At 42.1% G+C, this 16,531-nt stretch overlaps 1 protein-coding gene across 1 annotated transcript; it reads left to right on the top strand.

Moving 5' to 3' along the window:
- LOC139533983 (pendrin-like) lies at nt 1-10,145 on the top strand. The gene is made up of 21 exons (XM_071332555.1): nt 1-168; nt 1,801-1,953; nt 2,227-2,366; nt 2,683-2,793; nt 2,997-3,193; nt 3,398-3,562; nt 3,860-4,012; nt 4,765-4,847; nt 5,262-5,409; nt 5,939-6,052; nt 6,140-6,217; nt 6,307-6,402; nt 6,625-6,731; nt 7,233-7,302; nt 7,393-7,485; nt 7,599-7,694; nt 7,929-8,180; nt 8,998-9,052; nt 9,395-9,540; nt 9,647-9,730; nt 9,835-10,145. Exons 2-21 carry the CDS (start codon nt 1,814-1,816, stop codon nt 9,856-9,858), a joined length of 2,352 nt encoding a protein of 783 aa, XP_071188656.1. The 5' UTR covers nt 1-168; nt 1,801-1,813; the 3' UTR covers nt 9,859-10,145.
- Nucleotides 10,146-16,531: the final 6,386 nt, after the last annotated feature.

A 16,531-nucleotide genomic window follows, 5' to 3' on the forward strand; every position in this document is an offset into this window, starting at 1 on the left:
ACTCTAAAAGAGAGAGAGAGAGAGAGAGAGAAGGAGGCTATGACATTGAAGAATTTGTCCTAAGAGGATGTGTAATGTTTGTGGTCAACTCGTGGGATGTACTTTTGCTATCCACTTTTGAAAAGGAGCAGCAATCTGGAATATAGAACAACTACCCAAGGAGATCCGGTAAGTGATTATGACACAATCATTTTGGAGATGTAGAATGATTTTTTTTTATGTTTTAATTTGTGACACATGGATTTGTAAATATTTATTTAACTGTGTGGTCATCCAACAGCAAAACGAACTGGACAAAGATCATGGTCAAATTGTGAACACAGTTCTTCAGACATTATCAGGAAATGATGAAAGTAATAGAAATAAAAATATCCTAAAATGAAACACTGAATTAAAATAGAGGTTATCAAAGAGGGATATCTAAGTTGGTCTGTAGTGCACCTTTTGAAAGCCCTGTGGTGGTGGCCTTTATATAACAATTACAATAATACATGCCATTTAGCTGATCCTTTTATTCCAAGTGACTTACAATGGTTTTGATTGGGGGACAAGCCCCGAACTCTGGTTCTGATCCACTGTTCTGATCCACTGAAAGAGAGACTTTGTTCTTTGTTGAACACAAACTCCATCTTTCACTCAAGCCTCTGGTGTCACATTAGGTGTAGAATATCAGACCCACCCCTACACAGCCATCCAGTGTTTTCCTATGTCATAGAAGTGTAACTTATTCACTTGCAGACTAACATGCGCTTTAAAAAATATATTTAATAATCTGGTGTTAGCTTTCCCCAGATTTTACTCTGGTGTTTTGGATGTATTCTTAGCCTGGCACAGCTATGTCGTTGGTAACCCTGTTCCTTAGTGACAGCTTTGGGGTGAGATCAAGCTAAGGATGCTCTTGGCTATGGTGCGATGCTGAAACACGCAGTACTTCTGGCTCAAAAACACAGAGAGAGATCTTATGACCAAAACTTTGTCTAACTGTCCAATTGTAACACTCTGGAGCAATCAAAGACACCATGTATGAGGTTCCTCTCAAAGAACCTGAATAACATGACAAGATGTGCTAATTTTGGATCATGGATACTATAGCCTAACGTGACTGTCCTGTTGGTGTATTTGCTGAGGTCACAGACCTTTGACCTTAGAGTAATAGTGGCAATAAGCTCAGACCTCAGATATCATGTAATGAATTATATTCTATTGACTCTTTTGGAAAGACACAAATCAAATGGCCTCTTAGAGAAAAACATGGAGGAGGATCCCCAGCTAGATCTGTCAACTGTTTTTGCTGCAGTCGCTATATCAGGTCCCTACTTTGTTTAATTGTTACCAAACAATTGTGTCATTATAATTCACACTTGATAAGATAAAGCAAACGTTTCACTGGCTGACTATGTGTGCCATTCCCCAAAATATATGGTGACAAGCAGAGAGAAATAAAAGTGAGAACAGCATATACATTCAAACAGGCTTTCTCAATACCCTGGAAGTGCCAGGTTTGATTGAATGGGACCGTAAGATCACTCACATAACGGAGGACAAAACTGAAGAAAAAAATCTGATGAAACTGCAGTTACTCACAATAAAAATGACAGCTCCTAATGAAGATTGTTACATTTTTAAAAAGACCAGCTCTATCCCATTGTATATCTCTCTGTCACGCAAATCTATATCTCTCTGTCATGCAAATCTTCAGAAACTCTTTCAAACTCAAGATGTTTACACTTCATAAGGGAAGGCACTGGTGCTCACTGGTTGTGTTCCATGTAAACATCTCCGTCATGTCTGTCTCCTCAGCAGTCGGAGCGGTATGGATGCCCTCCCTCCAGAGAACCTGTACCCATACACCGTGTCCAGACCCATCTACTCCAACCCCACGTTTGAGGAGGACAACGAGAGGCAGGCCCGGGAGGAGAGGACCCTGAGGGACAGACTCAGCCGCACCTGTGGGTCAGTTTGGACAGGGTTTTAGTAGTCTTACTGAAAGGAAGACAGGCAAAGTTTGGTCTGTGAGAAGTCTGTCTGTCTGTCTGTCTGTCTGTCTGTCTGTCTGTCTGTCTGTCTGTCTGTCTGTCTGTCTGTCTGTCTGTCTGTCTGTCTGTCTGTCTGTCTGTCTGTCTGTCTGTCTGTCTGTCTCTGTCTGTGTCTGTGTCTGTGTCTGTGTCTGTATCTATGCTGACTGTAATAATGTTTGACATTAAATATGTGTTTTTTCCAATGCAGCTGCTCAGGTAGGCAGGCCCTGAAGGTTGTGAAAGGAGTCTTTCCTGTCATTGACTGGCTCTCCAGATACCCAATAAGAGAGTGGCTTCCCAGTGATGTCATCTCTGGTGTTAGCACTGGTCTGGTGTGCAGTTTACAAGGTGTGTTCCAGTTTTCTCTAAACCGACTGTAGTCGAAGTGTAGATTCCACAAATAGCAACTTTTTGATTATCCAGTGGGACCAAATGGCGTTCTTTCCTCGCTACTGTAATCACCCATGGCAAGCTGCTTTGAACCATTTCATGCTTAGACAGTTTTGTTTAGTGCTCTTTGAAGTAACATGCTGTTGAAACTGAGAGTCATCAATCTTGACAGAGTAAACATGTCAGGCTGCAGTTGCCCCTCGTCAATTCTCATACAGACGTGAGAACACTAACACTGCTCATTTCCTGGGGTTTATTTCCTTGTGTCTCTCAGGCCTGGCCTATGCCCTGCTTGTGTCCGTGGCTCCAGTCTATGGACTCTACTCTGCCTTCTTCCCCATCCTCACCTACTTCCTGCTGGGCACCTCCAGACACATCTCTGTAGGTAGGGCCCGCCCCTTCACCTGACAGACACCTGGACTGACCATTGACCAATGACTAATGAACTCATCCATCTCCTGTGATTGGACGTTTAATGAATGAGGCAGAGACTTATCAAGTCGTATATGTAACAATGCATTTACAAAGTTGGCATCAATTGCGTGTGCACTTATCAGGTGTCTCCCTTGCCTGTTCTCCACCCCTCAGGTCCCTTCCCTGTCACCTGTCTAATGGTAGGCTCTGTCGTGTTGACCCTCGCCCCCGATGACCACTTCCTGCTTCCTGGGAATGGCACCGCTGTGAATGGAACAAAGGCTGATGGGATTGTGGTGGACGTGGAGACCATGGAGGCCCAGAGGATCATGGTGGCATCCTCCATGACTGTGCTGGTCGGGCTGTTCCAGGTAATTATTGAGTTAAAGATTCAGTGCAAAGAGGAAGACATTGATGTCCCACAATGATCTGATATCATTCTGTTCATATTAATATAAGGTCTTGAGGAACAACTCTGGGGCCTGATAGCCTTTAACTTGGATCCAGAGTTTATGTTGGTCAAGTCATGTGGTCTACTGTATCTCCATGGTGACCAGGTGTTCCTCCCCATACAGGTGGTAATGGGGCTGCTCCAGGTGGGCTTCCTGGTCCGTTACCTGTCAGACCCCCTGGTGGGCGGCTTCACCACAGCTGCTGCCTTCCACGTCCTCATCTCCCAGCTGAAGATAGTCCTCTCCGTCCCCACTAACAACCACAGCGGCTGCTTCTCCATCCTCTACGTGAGGGTCTAATACTCTAAAACACACTGTAGAAGGACATCTGTCTAGATCCCTTTTGATAGGCTGTTAGTGTCGGAGAATTAATGAAAAAATTATATTTTTTAAACAGCCTAGAATATTCTTTCCATCAAATAACACATGGTTATTGACAAAATAACAACAAAAGAGCTTTCTATTTAGTGGTCATTCTATCCAACTAGATTCATTTGATGGCCTGCTTTGCATTAAACAAAATGCACATCTCAGGGATAGAGTCAGACATAAAGATCACCAAACATGACCAATTCTTCTGTTTAGATGCTCATCGATGTGTTTACCAACATCAGACAAACCAACATAGCTGACCTGGTGGCCGGGCTGCTCACCATTGTCATCGTCATGGCTGTAAAAGAGGTCAACACCAAATTCCGGCACAAGATTCCCGTCCCCATCCCCATCGAAGTGATTGTGGTAGGAAATGGAATGGCTCACGGTCAATATTTTACTGTTGTGAAATGATCCGTGTTTGAGATTCTATGAAATGCAGAATATCCAAACGTGTATAGGGTTTACGGATATATTCTGAGGATATCATGGGCTACTATTAATAGGGTGATTTTAGAACTTCTCCACCAAGTTACATCATCCTAAGTGATAAAATAACTATAACCTAAAGATGAAATGACTGTATATGGATCTACTGTGTCCCATATGTGTGTGTTACATGTGTGATACATGTTTAAGTGTACAGTAACTGTCATGACTTCGGCCGAAGTTGATGCCTCTCCTTGTTCGGGTGGTGATCGGCGGTCGACGTCACCGGTCTTCTAGCCATCGCCGATCCATTTGTCATTTTCCATTTGTTTTGTCTCGTTTTTCCACACACCTGGTTTTCATTTCCCAATTACTGGTCATGTATTTAACCCTCTGTTTCCCCCATGTCTTTGTGTGTGATTGTTCTTTGTTCAGGTCGGAATGTTCCGGCTGGTTTGTACCGGGTGCTGTTTATCACCCATGTTTTGTGGCAACCGTTCTTTTTCACTTCGTAAATTGTTTTACTTTGTGCTGTCGAGTAAAGTGTGTTGTTTCACTCATCTCTGCTCTCCTGCGCCTGACTTTCTACACCAGCTACACCCACTAGCCTGACAGTAACTCATCATCTCTCACCTCTCCTGTGTCCAACTGTCTCTATCTCCACCCCAATCCACCCCCCTCTCTCCCAGACCGTGGTTGCCGCTGGGATCTCCTACGCCATTGAGCTGGAGTCACGGTACGACGCCAGCATTGTGCACAGCATCCCCAGGGGGTGAGAGCCCTTCCTGTGGCACTTCCTGTTTCCTGTCCCCAAGCAGAGGATGTTCTGGAGTTTTTTATTGACAGACTTAGAATCGTATGCTCCTCCTCCTCCTCCTAAGTCATTCAGCAGGTGCTATCCAAACCAGACTGCCTTGGCTTGTAGTGTTACCGTCAGAGTATTAACAAATGATTCCAACAATAATATCAACAAATGGCATGGAGAAACGTTCCCAACAATACCAAACATAATTTGAAAGACTATTTAAATAACAATATGAGTTAAATTCAACAAATGTAAATGTAAATGTAATGTAAATGTAAATTCAGTTAAATTGAGTACTGTACACTTCCTAAATCAAACACAATATCAAAACTGTAAAAAAAGATGTTTCCCAATGTAACTTGTGGGGTGTTTGTCCCACAGGTTTGCTCCAGCTCAGCCCCCCAACATAGAGCTGCTGTGGAACATTCTGGGTTCTAGTTTCTCTACAGCGGTAGTGGGCTATGCAGTGGCCGTCTCTGTGGCCAAGGTATACGCTGCAAAACACGACTACACCATCGATGGCAATCAGGTGTGTGTGTGTGTGTGTTTGTGTGTGTGTTGTACATTCCAAACTTCCTGCCAATCATGTTCTTTCCCAAAGCAGAATTTCTCTCACGCTGTGGGAGTCGACCTGTGATGTAAGAGTGTCTATAACCAAGAGTTTAATATGACCTTCCTAATGTCTCTCTGAAACAATGTGAGTATTGTGGCCAAAATCTATTTTTTTGGAGTCACTCCACACAGACACACACATAGTCAGTACACCACTAAAACACTGTGTTGGTTTTGATAGTAAGTATCACTTAAATGCTTCATTCAATGGGTTTACAGTAACTCAACACTCCCTACCAAATCCGGATTTGTATATTGCAAATTAGCACCAATGCAAATGTTTTCTAAATCAGGCCCTAGTCTCTATGACATCACTGCAGAGCACAGGTACAGTATGTTGAAGAACAACATTTGCAGATTGACACTGGTTTCTCAGCTGTAACGTGTGCGATGCTCCATGTATCATTTGCAGTAGATTGACCAGGCTCTCTCCCTGTGTGACCTAGGAGCTGATAGCGTTCGGGTTCAGCAATGTGTTCTGTGGCTGCTTCTCCGGCTTTGTGGCAAGCACTGCACTGTCCCGCACCGCTGTACAGGAGAGCACCGGTGGCAAGAGTCAGGTACACTATACAGTACTTATAGGTAAGAAAAACACAGACACACACAATAACAGGGTGCCGTTACAAACGTGTGTACTACTCCTACAGATGGCTGGTATAATCTCAGCTGTGATGGTAATGATTGTGATCCTGGCTCTGGGGCACCTCTTGGAACCCCTGCAGAAGGTGAGGAAAGGGCTCAATGATAATGCAGAGTGTGAAATGGGATTGATGTAGACTAACACAACTGATCCAGCTCTGTATTGGTCCCACAGTCAGTGCTGGCAGCCATCGTCATCGCCAACCTGAAGGGAATGTTCATGCAGGTGACAGAGGTGCCCACACTGTGGAGACAGAACAGAGCAGACTGTGTGAGTAACACTGTAGAGCACCGTCCACATTCAATCCCCTGAAGTACTGTAGTACTTGGTGTACATGGAATAACTTTTCATGTAATCACTGGCAGGAAAGATACCTTAGAGTGTATTGATGTCACCCAATCCACTCTATTTCACTTCAATGTAACAATTGTACTCAGACTTTCTCTGCTGGATCTCATCAAAAGTTAAAGCTGAAACTTGTTCTTTTCCCAGTTCATCTGGCTGGCGACCTGCCTGGCTTCTGTGGTGTTGGGACTGGACGTGGGACTGCTGGCTGGCCTGGTGTTTGAGATGGGAACTGTGGTGGTCAGGACACAGTTGTGAGTGACACATAACACCTATAGCACGTAACACACTACATAGTACCAATCACATACTAGATGCATTCTGTGAAGGCCTAGTTTAGATGTCATATTTTGATGTAGATATTGTTGTGTACAAGATCAAAAGATTTCCCTGGCTCGCGTGTTTGACCACGTGCTCTTCACCGCTGTGTAGATAAGAGTCTATAAACATCAGTCGGCGAGACTATGAGTAACACTGAGCAGGCCTTTTCTGTAATCAAAGGCTATTAGGATGGCTTTGAAGTCTTCAGCTCTTGTCATTAGAAATATCACCTTTCCCAAACCCACTGATGTATAACATAAAACAAATAAGCATTAAAAATAACTACAAAAACATTATAGGATCCATATGCTTGATGTGTCCTAGTTTAAACTGTCATTATTTATATTGTCTGTCTACAAAATAGAAATGATGAGGATGGCACTAAGAAAAATATATTTTATTTATAAAAAATATATTTTCCTCTTCATTCATAGTCCTGCATGCTCTACACTTGGAAACATACCCGGCACAAACATATACAGGAACATGAAAGACTACAAGAATGTAAGACATCTGATATGTTTGAACTCTAATTAATATATACCAGAAATGGATGCCAGAAATAAATGCAATAATTAGGCCTTCCTCTTTCAGATTGCAGAAGTTCCCGGAATTAAGATTTTTAAATGCAATGCTCCCATCTACTTTGCCAACATTGACTACTTCAAAGAGCGATTGAGAGCCACGGTGATTGAGCTCATTATATTTCCCCTTGACATTGTATAGATTGTGGATAGGCCTTATCATTCTACAAGCAGGCAAGATGGAAGTTTGTTGTGCATTTGACCTTTGACATGCAGGTGGGGTTTGACTCTGTCAGAGTGTTCAAGAAGAGGAATAAGGCCCTCAAGAAGATTCACAAACTCATAAAGAAAGGGAAACTGAGGGCGACAGAGGTACGATACAGTCTGATTATTGATAACATTCATCTGTTCAGCTCAGAATCTTTTGAAACAGGGAATTTCCATCTTCAGTCTCCTTTCAATCCTTTACACTCATTTAGTTTTGCTCTGTAATGTGAGCTCCAGTACCTGGTAACCAGTTAGGATTTTATGATTGGTTGTGGAACTACATTTGACTGATTGATTGATTGATTGGTTGATTGATTGGTTGAACATCCGTTCCCCCAGACCGGGGAGGTGGTATCCGAGGTCTTCCTGGGTGTCGACAACAAGGGTTTCGAGAGCGAGCGGGACAGTGGGCGGGAGTCCGGGCAGGTGGAGGACGGGGATTGGCCTGTGCCAGAGGTGGAGGTCCGTGTGGATTGGGCCATGGAGCTACCAGTCAGGGTGTCGGTACCTAAGGTCCAGATCCACAGCCTAGTATTGGACTTTTCAGCCGTTTCCTTCCTAGACGTGGTGGCCGTCAAGTCCCTCAGACTGGTAGGTCGAACTCTACTACTGGTACCATCCATATGATATTCTATAGAATAGATTTTACAGACTACAGTTCATTCAAAGACAAAAGATCCCTTACTACAGTGTTATAGTGAGTCATCTTTCTGACGTCATTTGAGCTAGTGATCTACTGTATGATGAGGCATCATGTCACAGCTTATACACAGTGCCCCAGCTCATGACAATGCACAAATGACACAACTAAAGGAACAAATATCCTCTGTATGGTTCAGTGGAGGTCGGTGACGTTTAAGATGAGGGAGGACTATTGTTTTTTTATGAACATGGCCTTATTACTATCACAGTTGGATGATTGTCATTCATTTTCCATTCACCCAGCTCAATGTAACAGCGATAGGTTTAGGCTACTACATGATACAAAACTTTTCTCTGTACCCATCAGGACAGTTTACAACACTGATCGAGAGAAAAATGAGAATTATCAAGGTGACAGACAATGACACATTCAATACTGCATCGCACAATCTTGCATGCATCTAGCTGATTTAGGGTGTAATCATTAGTCAAACTGTCACGGTCGTTTGTAGAATTAACGGACCAAGGTGCAGCGTACGTTGAGTTCCACATAATTTATTAAAGAAGTGAAACTTCTCCGGTTCAACAACCTCAGAATACAACTTTAAATAATGCCCTGTGGCTGTTTTGTTTACTGTAGCAATCTCAGGGTGCAGGAATGTGCTTGTGTGTTTAGACAGTTTGTGTGTTTAGTGATATCAGAGCTTAACCCTGTGAGATAAATGGCATGGTGTCACACTAATCTATCCCCCTCTGTCCTCTACAGGTCATTAAAGAGTTCCTACGCATTGGAGTCAATGTCTACATCGCAGGCTGTGACGGTACGGTTTGGGATGAAAAAATACAGTATTTGTCACTATTTAAAGTCTTGAGCATAGTAAGCAGTGTTATCGGGACAGTGCTATCCCTTTCTTACAAAGAATTCTGCTGTAAAATGTTTGTTCAATGCTGCCAAGTGGATTAGAATGAACTAAAAGCAGATTGTACTATCAAAATGTCCATGTCATAGTAATGGTTGTGTTTTGTTGGCCTGCTTGGAGGTTCACATTCTGATAACTGGTGGTGTCTGTGCCAGTCTGTTTCAGCACTGGACAGCCCCTGCCTTCTGCATTGGGTTCTTTGCTGTTGTTATTGGTCTCTCTAACTGGCATCTAACACTCCAGATGAAATTGTATGGAAAATGGAAGCCTTGGCCTTCTTCGACGAGGAGGTCATACGAGATCTCCTCTTTCTCTCTGTCCACGATGCCATCCTCTTCATCAAACTGGAGACAGCCAATGGGAGCATGCAGGATGCCATGGTTGAGGGGGTGAGTGAACCGGAAATCTGTGGTTTATTCTCTGATTTTAATTGATGCTCAAACAACTGACTAAAGACTGTATTAACCTTGCTATCTTGTCTTTGCCTGTGCCTAGCTTTCTCTAATGCAGGACTGCAAGGAGCCACTGCCTTTCACTGAGGAAGAGGACCTGATTGAGACCTATGACAACCAGCATAGAGTGAGAACTATTTTCATCACTCCATTCTCTTTTATTGTCAATCGCATCAGAATGTTTGACAGGCATAATTTTGTCCATTATTCATCCAATTCTCTCATCCATAGGCAATCCATGGACTCTCCAACTAACACAGAAACGCAGAAGAGCTGACCGTGTATCTGTGTTCTCTGTGAACGGAGGATCAACCAGTACTCATTACTTTCCATAAGGGACCACGGTCAAATCAGGGGACACTGACAATGGATTTTCCCCAGACTACAGCTCAAACACAGGGGAAGCTACACTTAGCCAACTGAGTGTAACGTTGGACTAAGAGGGTGATTTGAGGCAGCGATCATTGATATCTCTCTTTAACAACCGTAAAGTGTCTTAATTATATCCATGAATAATAAACTCATTTAGATGTATATATTTATATTATTGTAAACTCTCTGCTATGTCAAGGTCCTTCTCTTTTACAAGTGTAATATTATCAATAGGGATGAAGTAGAACAGGAGTTAGGCATGTCCTTTTCCTTGGGCGCATTTCGACAACAGGACCATTGTTTGTGTTTGTGTCGAGGGCTTTCGGAAGAACAAATGCATAAATACAGAAGTCCTGCTCATCCGTGCAGTCGCAGTTGATCTGTGTTATAAACACTCAGTTTCCTCCCTCCCGAGATGAGCACTCCCAAGGGGCGGAAGGGACATCGGAGGACCTCGGCTGAACCTGGAAGAGGGAAGGAGAGACACTTCTGTTTTATGTGTGGCCTACTTAGTTAACAAGAGAAACGAGTGGTACTACATCCCAAATCCCGTCACAGACTTTTTCTCCTAGACCCATCCACTGCACAGGAAGTGATATCATACAGGAAGAGTTGAAGTGTGTGTAAACAACGATTGTCTATTATATCTAACAATGGAAACACATGTCCTCAAAGATGGAAGGCAGGCGGAAGGTGGCGAGATCAGGTGAGACCATTCTAGCCAATGAGAGGGTAGATACATGTATGAACAACAAGCCATAGAGATAGATAGAGGACTCATCTTAGTATCGGTGCAATCATAATGTCTGTACCAGCATGGGCAGCGCCATTGAAGCTATCGCCATTTATTTTTTTATTCATTCATTAGCTGATTTCTCCAAACTCATTGCCTGATGACTCTAACTGAATTGTTCCGCTGCTCTATCATTTGCTACATACTCCAGTCTGAGACTGCCCTCATTGAAGTTGTTTGCGGTGATGTCAAAATGAGGGGTGTTTTACAAAACAAATTCATCAGCGATTAGATCATCTCTAAGCAAGAGGAGTATCAAAGCCAATGACCAATTTTCAAACACCGCTTTACCCACGTGTGTTCTGGCTCTGGGCCAACCCATCGGTTTTTGGGACCAATCAGATGGTCTAAACCGGATTTCCATTCTAGAAATTGTCGGGGAGTTACTTAGATCCAGACTCATTGCAGAGAAGAAAATAACATCTGCGGGCATGGAGTAAGCGTTTGGCTGGAGCAAGCAGTTTGGGTAGCCAGGCAACCCAACTCGTAGGAATCCCCACCCAGTTGATTAGTGTAAAATGTTGAAAGCCCTCAATGGGAATGTCCATGCTAAAAGGAGTTATATCCATGATGAGTCCATCTATCTCTGACAACAGGCACAACTCCGATATAAAGTTGTTTTTGCGTAACTTGCGTTCTATAACCATTATGAAACTTCTATTCGATCAAATAAGCCTCACATAGCAAATTATCAATTCCATTTTTTGTTGACCAAATTTGATACAAAAATTCCTCACTTCGTTGGCTTATTTTTGTGGACAGATTTTGGGCAGAGTAAAACCTTTCGCTTTTCCTCTCTGGTTTAAAGGGTTTGGTTGGTTGTTTTTTATTAAGGTCATTACGAGATGAATGAGGCAATGTTGCGTTCTCAGCCATGAACTCTACAATAAAAGGCAGACTAGACTGTTGTAAAAAATGTGTACTAGCAATACCAAGAGCAGAATTGTAAAGTTGTTTTTCTTTTAATCATGTCTAAATATGGACTGCAAGCATTTCTGCTGGCTTTGAAGAGATTTTTGTAATATTTCTGGATTTTATTGTACAATTAAAGCTTTGTGAAATATTACATTTAGTGTCATATTTCCTTTCCCAGTCAATCAAAATATCCTCATCTGCCTCTGGCCATGTGTGAGGGATGAGTTGTTTGTGCAGATTACGGCCCTAGCTTTCCCCTGATGTTCCTGTGTGGGTTACTGTGAAGTAAGCTTGATAGTGTTGTGTTACTAATTGTGGGAATTGTGTAAAGACATTTATCACCGTATGTACACATTCCCTTTACACATGCACACACACACACACACACACACACACACACACACACACACACACACACACACACACACACACACACACACACACACACACACACACACACACACACACACACACACACACACACACACACACACACACACACATGGCATTCATTCTTCAACATATTGGACTACAGTGGCTGGGTGAGTCTGAACAGAACTTTCTATGTATCTCAAATAAGATATATTCAACACTTGTTTTTAAGAGTTATATTTCATTTTATAACTTGGGGAAGTACAGTCTTACTAGATGGGAGAGGCAAGAACTTGTACAGTGGGTTGAGTAGTGTCAAGTAAGCTTTAAAAATAAGTATTGCTTTCCGTTCAGTCACTAACCTAGTCACTACTGTAAGGCTAACACACACCTTTTTATCTATTCAGATCAAGGTGTTCTATCTATAAGCTGGTTACTGTTTCAGTATGTACAGGTTGCTCCAATCTTAATGATTGTGAAACAATAGCCGCATTTATACCTGGTTCTAGCGTGGGTCCTTTGTCCTGATCTTGTCCACGTTCAGTGCCAGGTATCAATGGGGCTTAGAGCATCCATCATCTGATCTGCTTTCATGGCATCGTGATGAAAAGTATGATTATATTATCAGTAATTAATATTTGACAGCATCTGTAAACTTTATAAACCACGTCTTGGGTTTGAGATTGTTAAATAATTCTGTCGTGAAGATGAGCTTATTGTGTTCTAATCTCCACCGGTGGTTGTGACTGTAGATATTTATTACTTGGGTTTAAAGTCTACGTTGTAAAAACACCCTTAAAAGTCTTCAGCACATTCTAGTGGGTGCTATAGTTGCTAGGATTCTCCCATATGGAACCTGTTCCTGGGGACAACCTGACATACATAGTTCTTTCGCTGAGATTCTCTCCCAAGCCCAAATGTTTATCATCACATTGTAAAAGGTTCTCCGTTTTCTCTGCTGAAGACTACCGTACTGTTTATTGGTTGTTCTATAGTTATTATTATATATGCGCGAGGACATGCCAAGCTCATATCAGGAGTGATTTATTGATTTAATGATTTACGGACTATTTGAAAACTCACTAAATGATACATGGAAAAGTACGTAGGTTATGTTCATTCATATATGAGACATGTTTATGTATTGTACTTTATTTAATGTACTTTATTGTACTCTTGTACAAATCAAATCAAATCCAAATCAAGTTGTATTGGTCACATACACATGGTTAGCAGATGTTAATGCGAGTGTAGCGAAATGCTTGTACTTCTAGTTCTGACAGTGCAGTAATATCTAACAAGTAATCTAACAATTTCACAACAACTACCTTATGCACACAAGTGTAAGGAATGAATAAGAATATGTACATATAAATATATGGATGAGCGATGGCCGTGCGGCATAGGCAAGATGCAGTAGATGGTATAGAGTACTGTATATACATATGAGATGGGTAATGTAGGTTATGTAATAATTATAAAGTGGCATTGTTTAAAGTGACTAGTTATACATTTATTACATCCAATTATTATTAAAGTGGCTAGAGATTTGAGTCAGTATGTTGGCAGCAGCCACTCAATGTTGGTGGTGGCTGTTTAACAGTCTGACGGCCTTGAGATAGAAGCTGTTTTTCAGTCTCTCGGTCCCCGCTTTGATGCTCCTGTATTGACCTCGCCTTCCGGATAATAGTGGGGTGAACAGGCAGTGGCTTGGGTGGTTGTTGTCCTTGATGATCTTTTTGGCCTTCCTGTGACATCGGGTGATGTAGGTGTCCTGGAGGGCAAGTAGTTTGCCCCCGTTGATGCGTTGTGCAGACCGCGCTACCCTCTGGAGAGCCTTACGGTTGTGGGTGGAGCAGTTGCCGTACCAGGCGGTGAAACAGCCCGACAGAATGCTCTCGATTGTGCATCTGTAAAGGTTTGTGAGTGTTTTCGGGGTGACAAGCCAAATTTCTTCAGCCTCCTGAGGTTGAAGAGGCGCTGTTGTGCCTTCTTCACCACGCTGTCTGTGTGAGTGGACCATTTCAGTTTGTCCGTGATGTGTATGCCGAGGAACTTAAAACTTTCCACCTTCTCCACAAGCCAATTGTTTTCACATATGACAAATCAATAATAATTGTACTTTTAAATTACTTACTTGCTTACTGACAAAAACCTACACAAAAACCTAAAACGCAAACAGACCATCACAAACAGTTATTAAACAGTTATATTAGTAATTCTTCACATACCTCAATCACATACCTCCATCACATCATTGTCAAAATAGGTCACAACCAAGTCCCTCAGCTGTGAGAGACTTTTCTTTTCTTTAATCTGCCTTTATGAGTGGAAAGGGCAGGAGTAGGGAGTCAGTGGAAACAATTTGTCCTTGGAGTCGTTAACGGAGCAATCCAGCCTTTATCAGCCATTAGAAATCTAACAACACACATGGCAAAGCCTTGGAGAACAAAGGCCCGGTCTATAACAAAAAACAAAAACATGAGAAGGTCAGAACAGAAGCAGGTTAGCGTTTTTTTGTCATGAATCTTGTTCGGGAGGCACTAGTGGTCATTAGCTGGCACAGTCGCAAAATCATAAAATCAGATTTGAAACCTAACCATAACCTTAACCCTAACCTTAAACACACTACTAACAGTAATGCCTAACCATAACCTTAAATTAAGACCAAAAAGTACATTTTTGTTTTCATGGATTTTTATAATATAGACAATTTTGACTTTGCAGCTGGCCAATCTAGAGGAAATCGCTCAGTTCTGCCTCCAGGGCAAGATTCATGACATTAAACGTCAACCTTCAAAACATACACCCCAATTATGTTTCTTCGGGTACAGTAAGTAATAAATATACAATAAAAACAGAGATTAAAGTAACCTTCCCCTACACACACATACACATACTGTACACACACACGCACTGACACACACACACACACACCTATGAGGTCATTCCCACAGACATGCTATTTTCGCTTGACTGGAATGCAGCATTGAAAGCCAACAAAAACGTGTACTATTTACAGTGATAAAACTGTGATGATAACATAAAGCAGAGATACCTGTAGCTTATCAACTGGTCACACAACAAGATCTGGGTCAATGTAATATGTTTTCATAGAGAGGGAAAATTCAGTTTGATCTGGTCCATGATTTATGCTACAGGGTTCCCCAAAAGGCCAACGTGCCATATTCGGCCCCCCTGTGCTTAGGACATTTGTTCCCAAGTAGTCCTACACATAAATAGAGAGGAATATGTGATCGTATCCCAATGTAATCAAGGTTTGAAATTATTCTGTTTTTGTCAAATACTAAATCTGTTTGGGCTTCTTTGGGTAAATTTGCAGTGTACAAATTATTTATGACTATGTTCCAGCCCCCCGACCATTCACTCAAGAATAAATTGACCTGTGTCTGAATGTAATTAAGGACCCCTGATGTATGGTGTATATATATAGGCTGTAAATAGGTATGTTGTAGGGCTTTGTATGACACAAGTGGTCAGCATGTACTATAGGTATGATGAAAACAACTACTATTATATTTGTACATTGTTATTCTTGAATTTCTTCAGATGTGTGCTTTAGATAGGCTTCATGTAAGACCTACTGTTAAGTATAACAAGACATCCCCCTGCACTGACACCCCAACCCCAGATGAACAGCAATATCCCTTCTGTGTCGCTGCAATGAATCTCACAACATTAGCCAGTTTGAAAGTTGAGAGCGGGTTATTATTGTATAGTAGTACTGCTACCCCTCATCATATTCATCCATGTTTAACCTCAACCCTAACTTGAACCTCTACCACGAAACGTCCACTGATCTCCAGTGTACAGCCCACGACCACTGTCCAGTCCTTCCCACCCTGCCCATAGGTGGGGATCTCAGACACACTCAGTCATCATTGAAAGTTGAGGCACTGTGCCAGGGCATTTATCCATAAGAACAATGGTCAAGGATAGGGCTGGGCTGGCGTGTGACGACTGCATCATAATTGCTGTTAATAATTACATCTATGAACGATAAGCAACCCGGTAGAGTGGATTTGTTAATTGCAACATTCCCAAGGATCCCAGATGATCTCGGGGTGTTCCTCTGTGCGGAGAGAAAGAGACAGAAAGACAGGCAAAGTTTGGATACACTGAAGCTGCGTACACAGATAAACTAGTAAGGTAAGAGTTAGTGTTATGTATTATTCTAGTACTTTGCTTATCATTTATTACTATTAAAGATAGATCAATTAAGACACTTTCTATCTTTCCATCTGATATCTGGATGTGGCAGTTGGTGACACAACACTTTCTTAAGAGTTTTTTATTTTGTATTACCTTTAGTAAAAACTATTTGTAATATAGGACAACCTTGCCTGTGTTCTCCTGTGTATTATAATGGTATCAGAACCCTTATTTAACCCAGACCACTCTAACCTAGTCAAAGCTGACAAGCAGCACAGGCCCTGCCCAGCCATGCCAGCACAG

Source organism: Salvelinus alpinus, chromosome 11 (assembly GCF_045679555.1).
Source record: "Salvelinus alpinus chromosome 11, SLU_Salpinus.1, whole genome shotgun sequence".
NCBI lineage: Eukaryota > Metazoa > Chordata > Actinopteri > Salmoniformes > Salmonidae > Salvelinus > Salvelinus alpinus.

Excerpts from the sequence above, each read along its gene's own strand:
- LOC139533983 (XM_071332555.1), top strand. The coding sequence starts at position 1,814 with ATGGATGCCCTCCCTCCAGAGAACCTGTACCCATACACCGTGTCCAGA. Across the intron at positions 2,794-2,996 it reads CTCCAGACACATCTCTGTAG|GTCCCTTCCCTGTCACCTGT; the intron begins GTAGGGCCCGCC and ends TCCACCCCTCAG. Across the intron at positions 6,403-6,624 it reads GACAGAACAGAGCAGACTGT|TTCATCTGGCTGGCGACCTG; the intron begins GTGAGTAACACT and ends TTCTTTTCCCAG.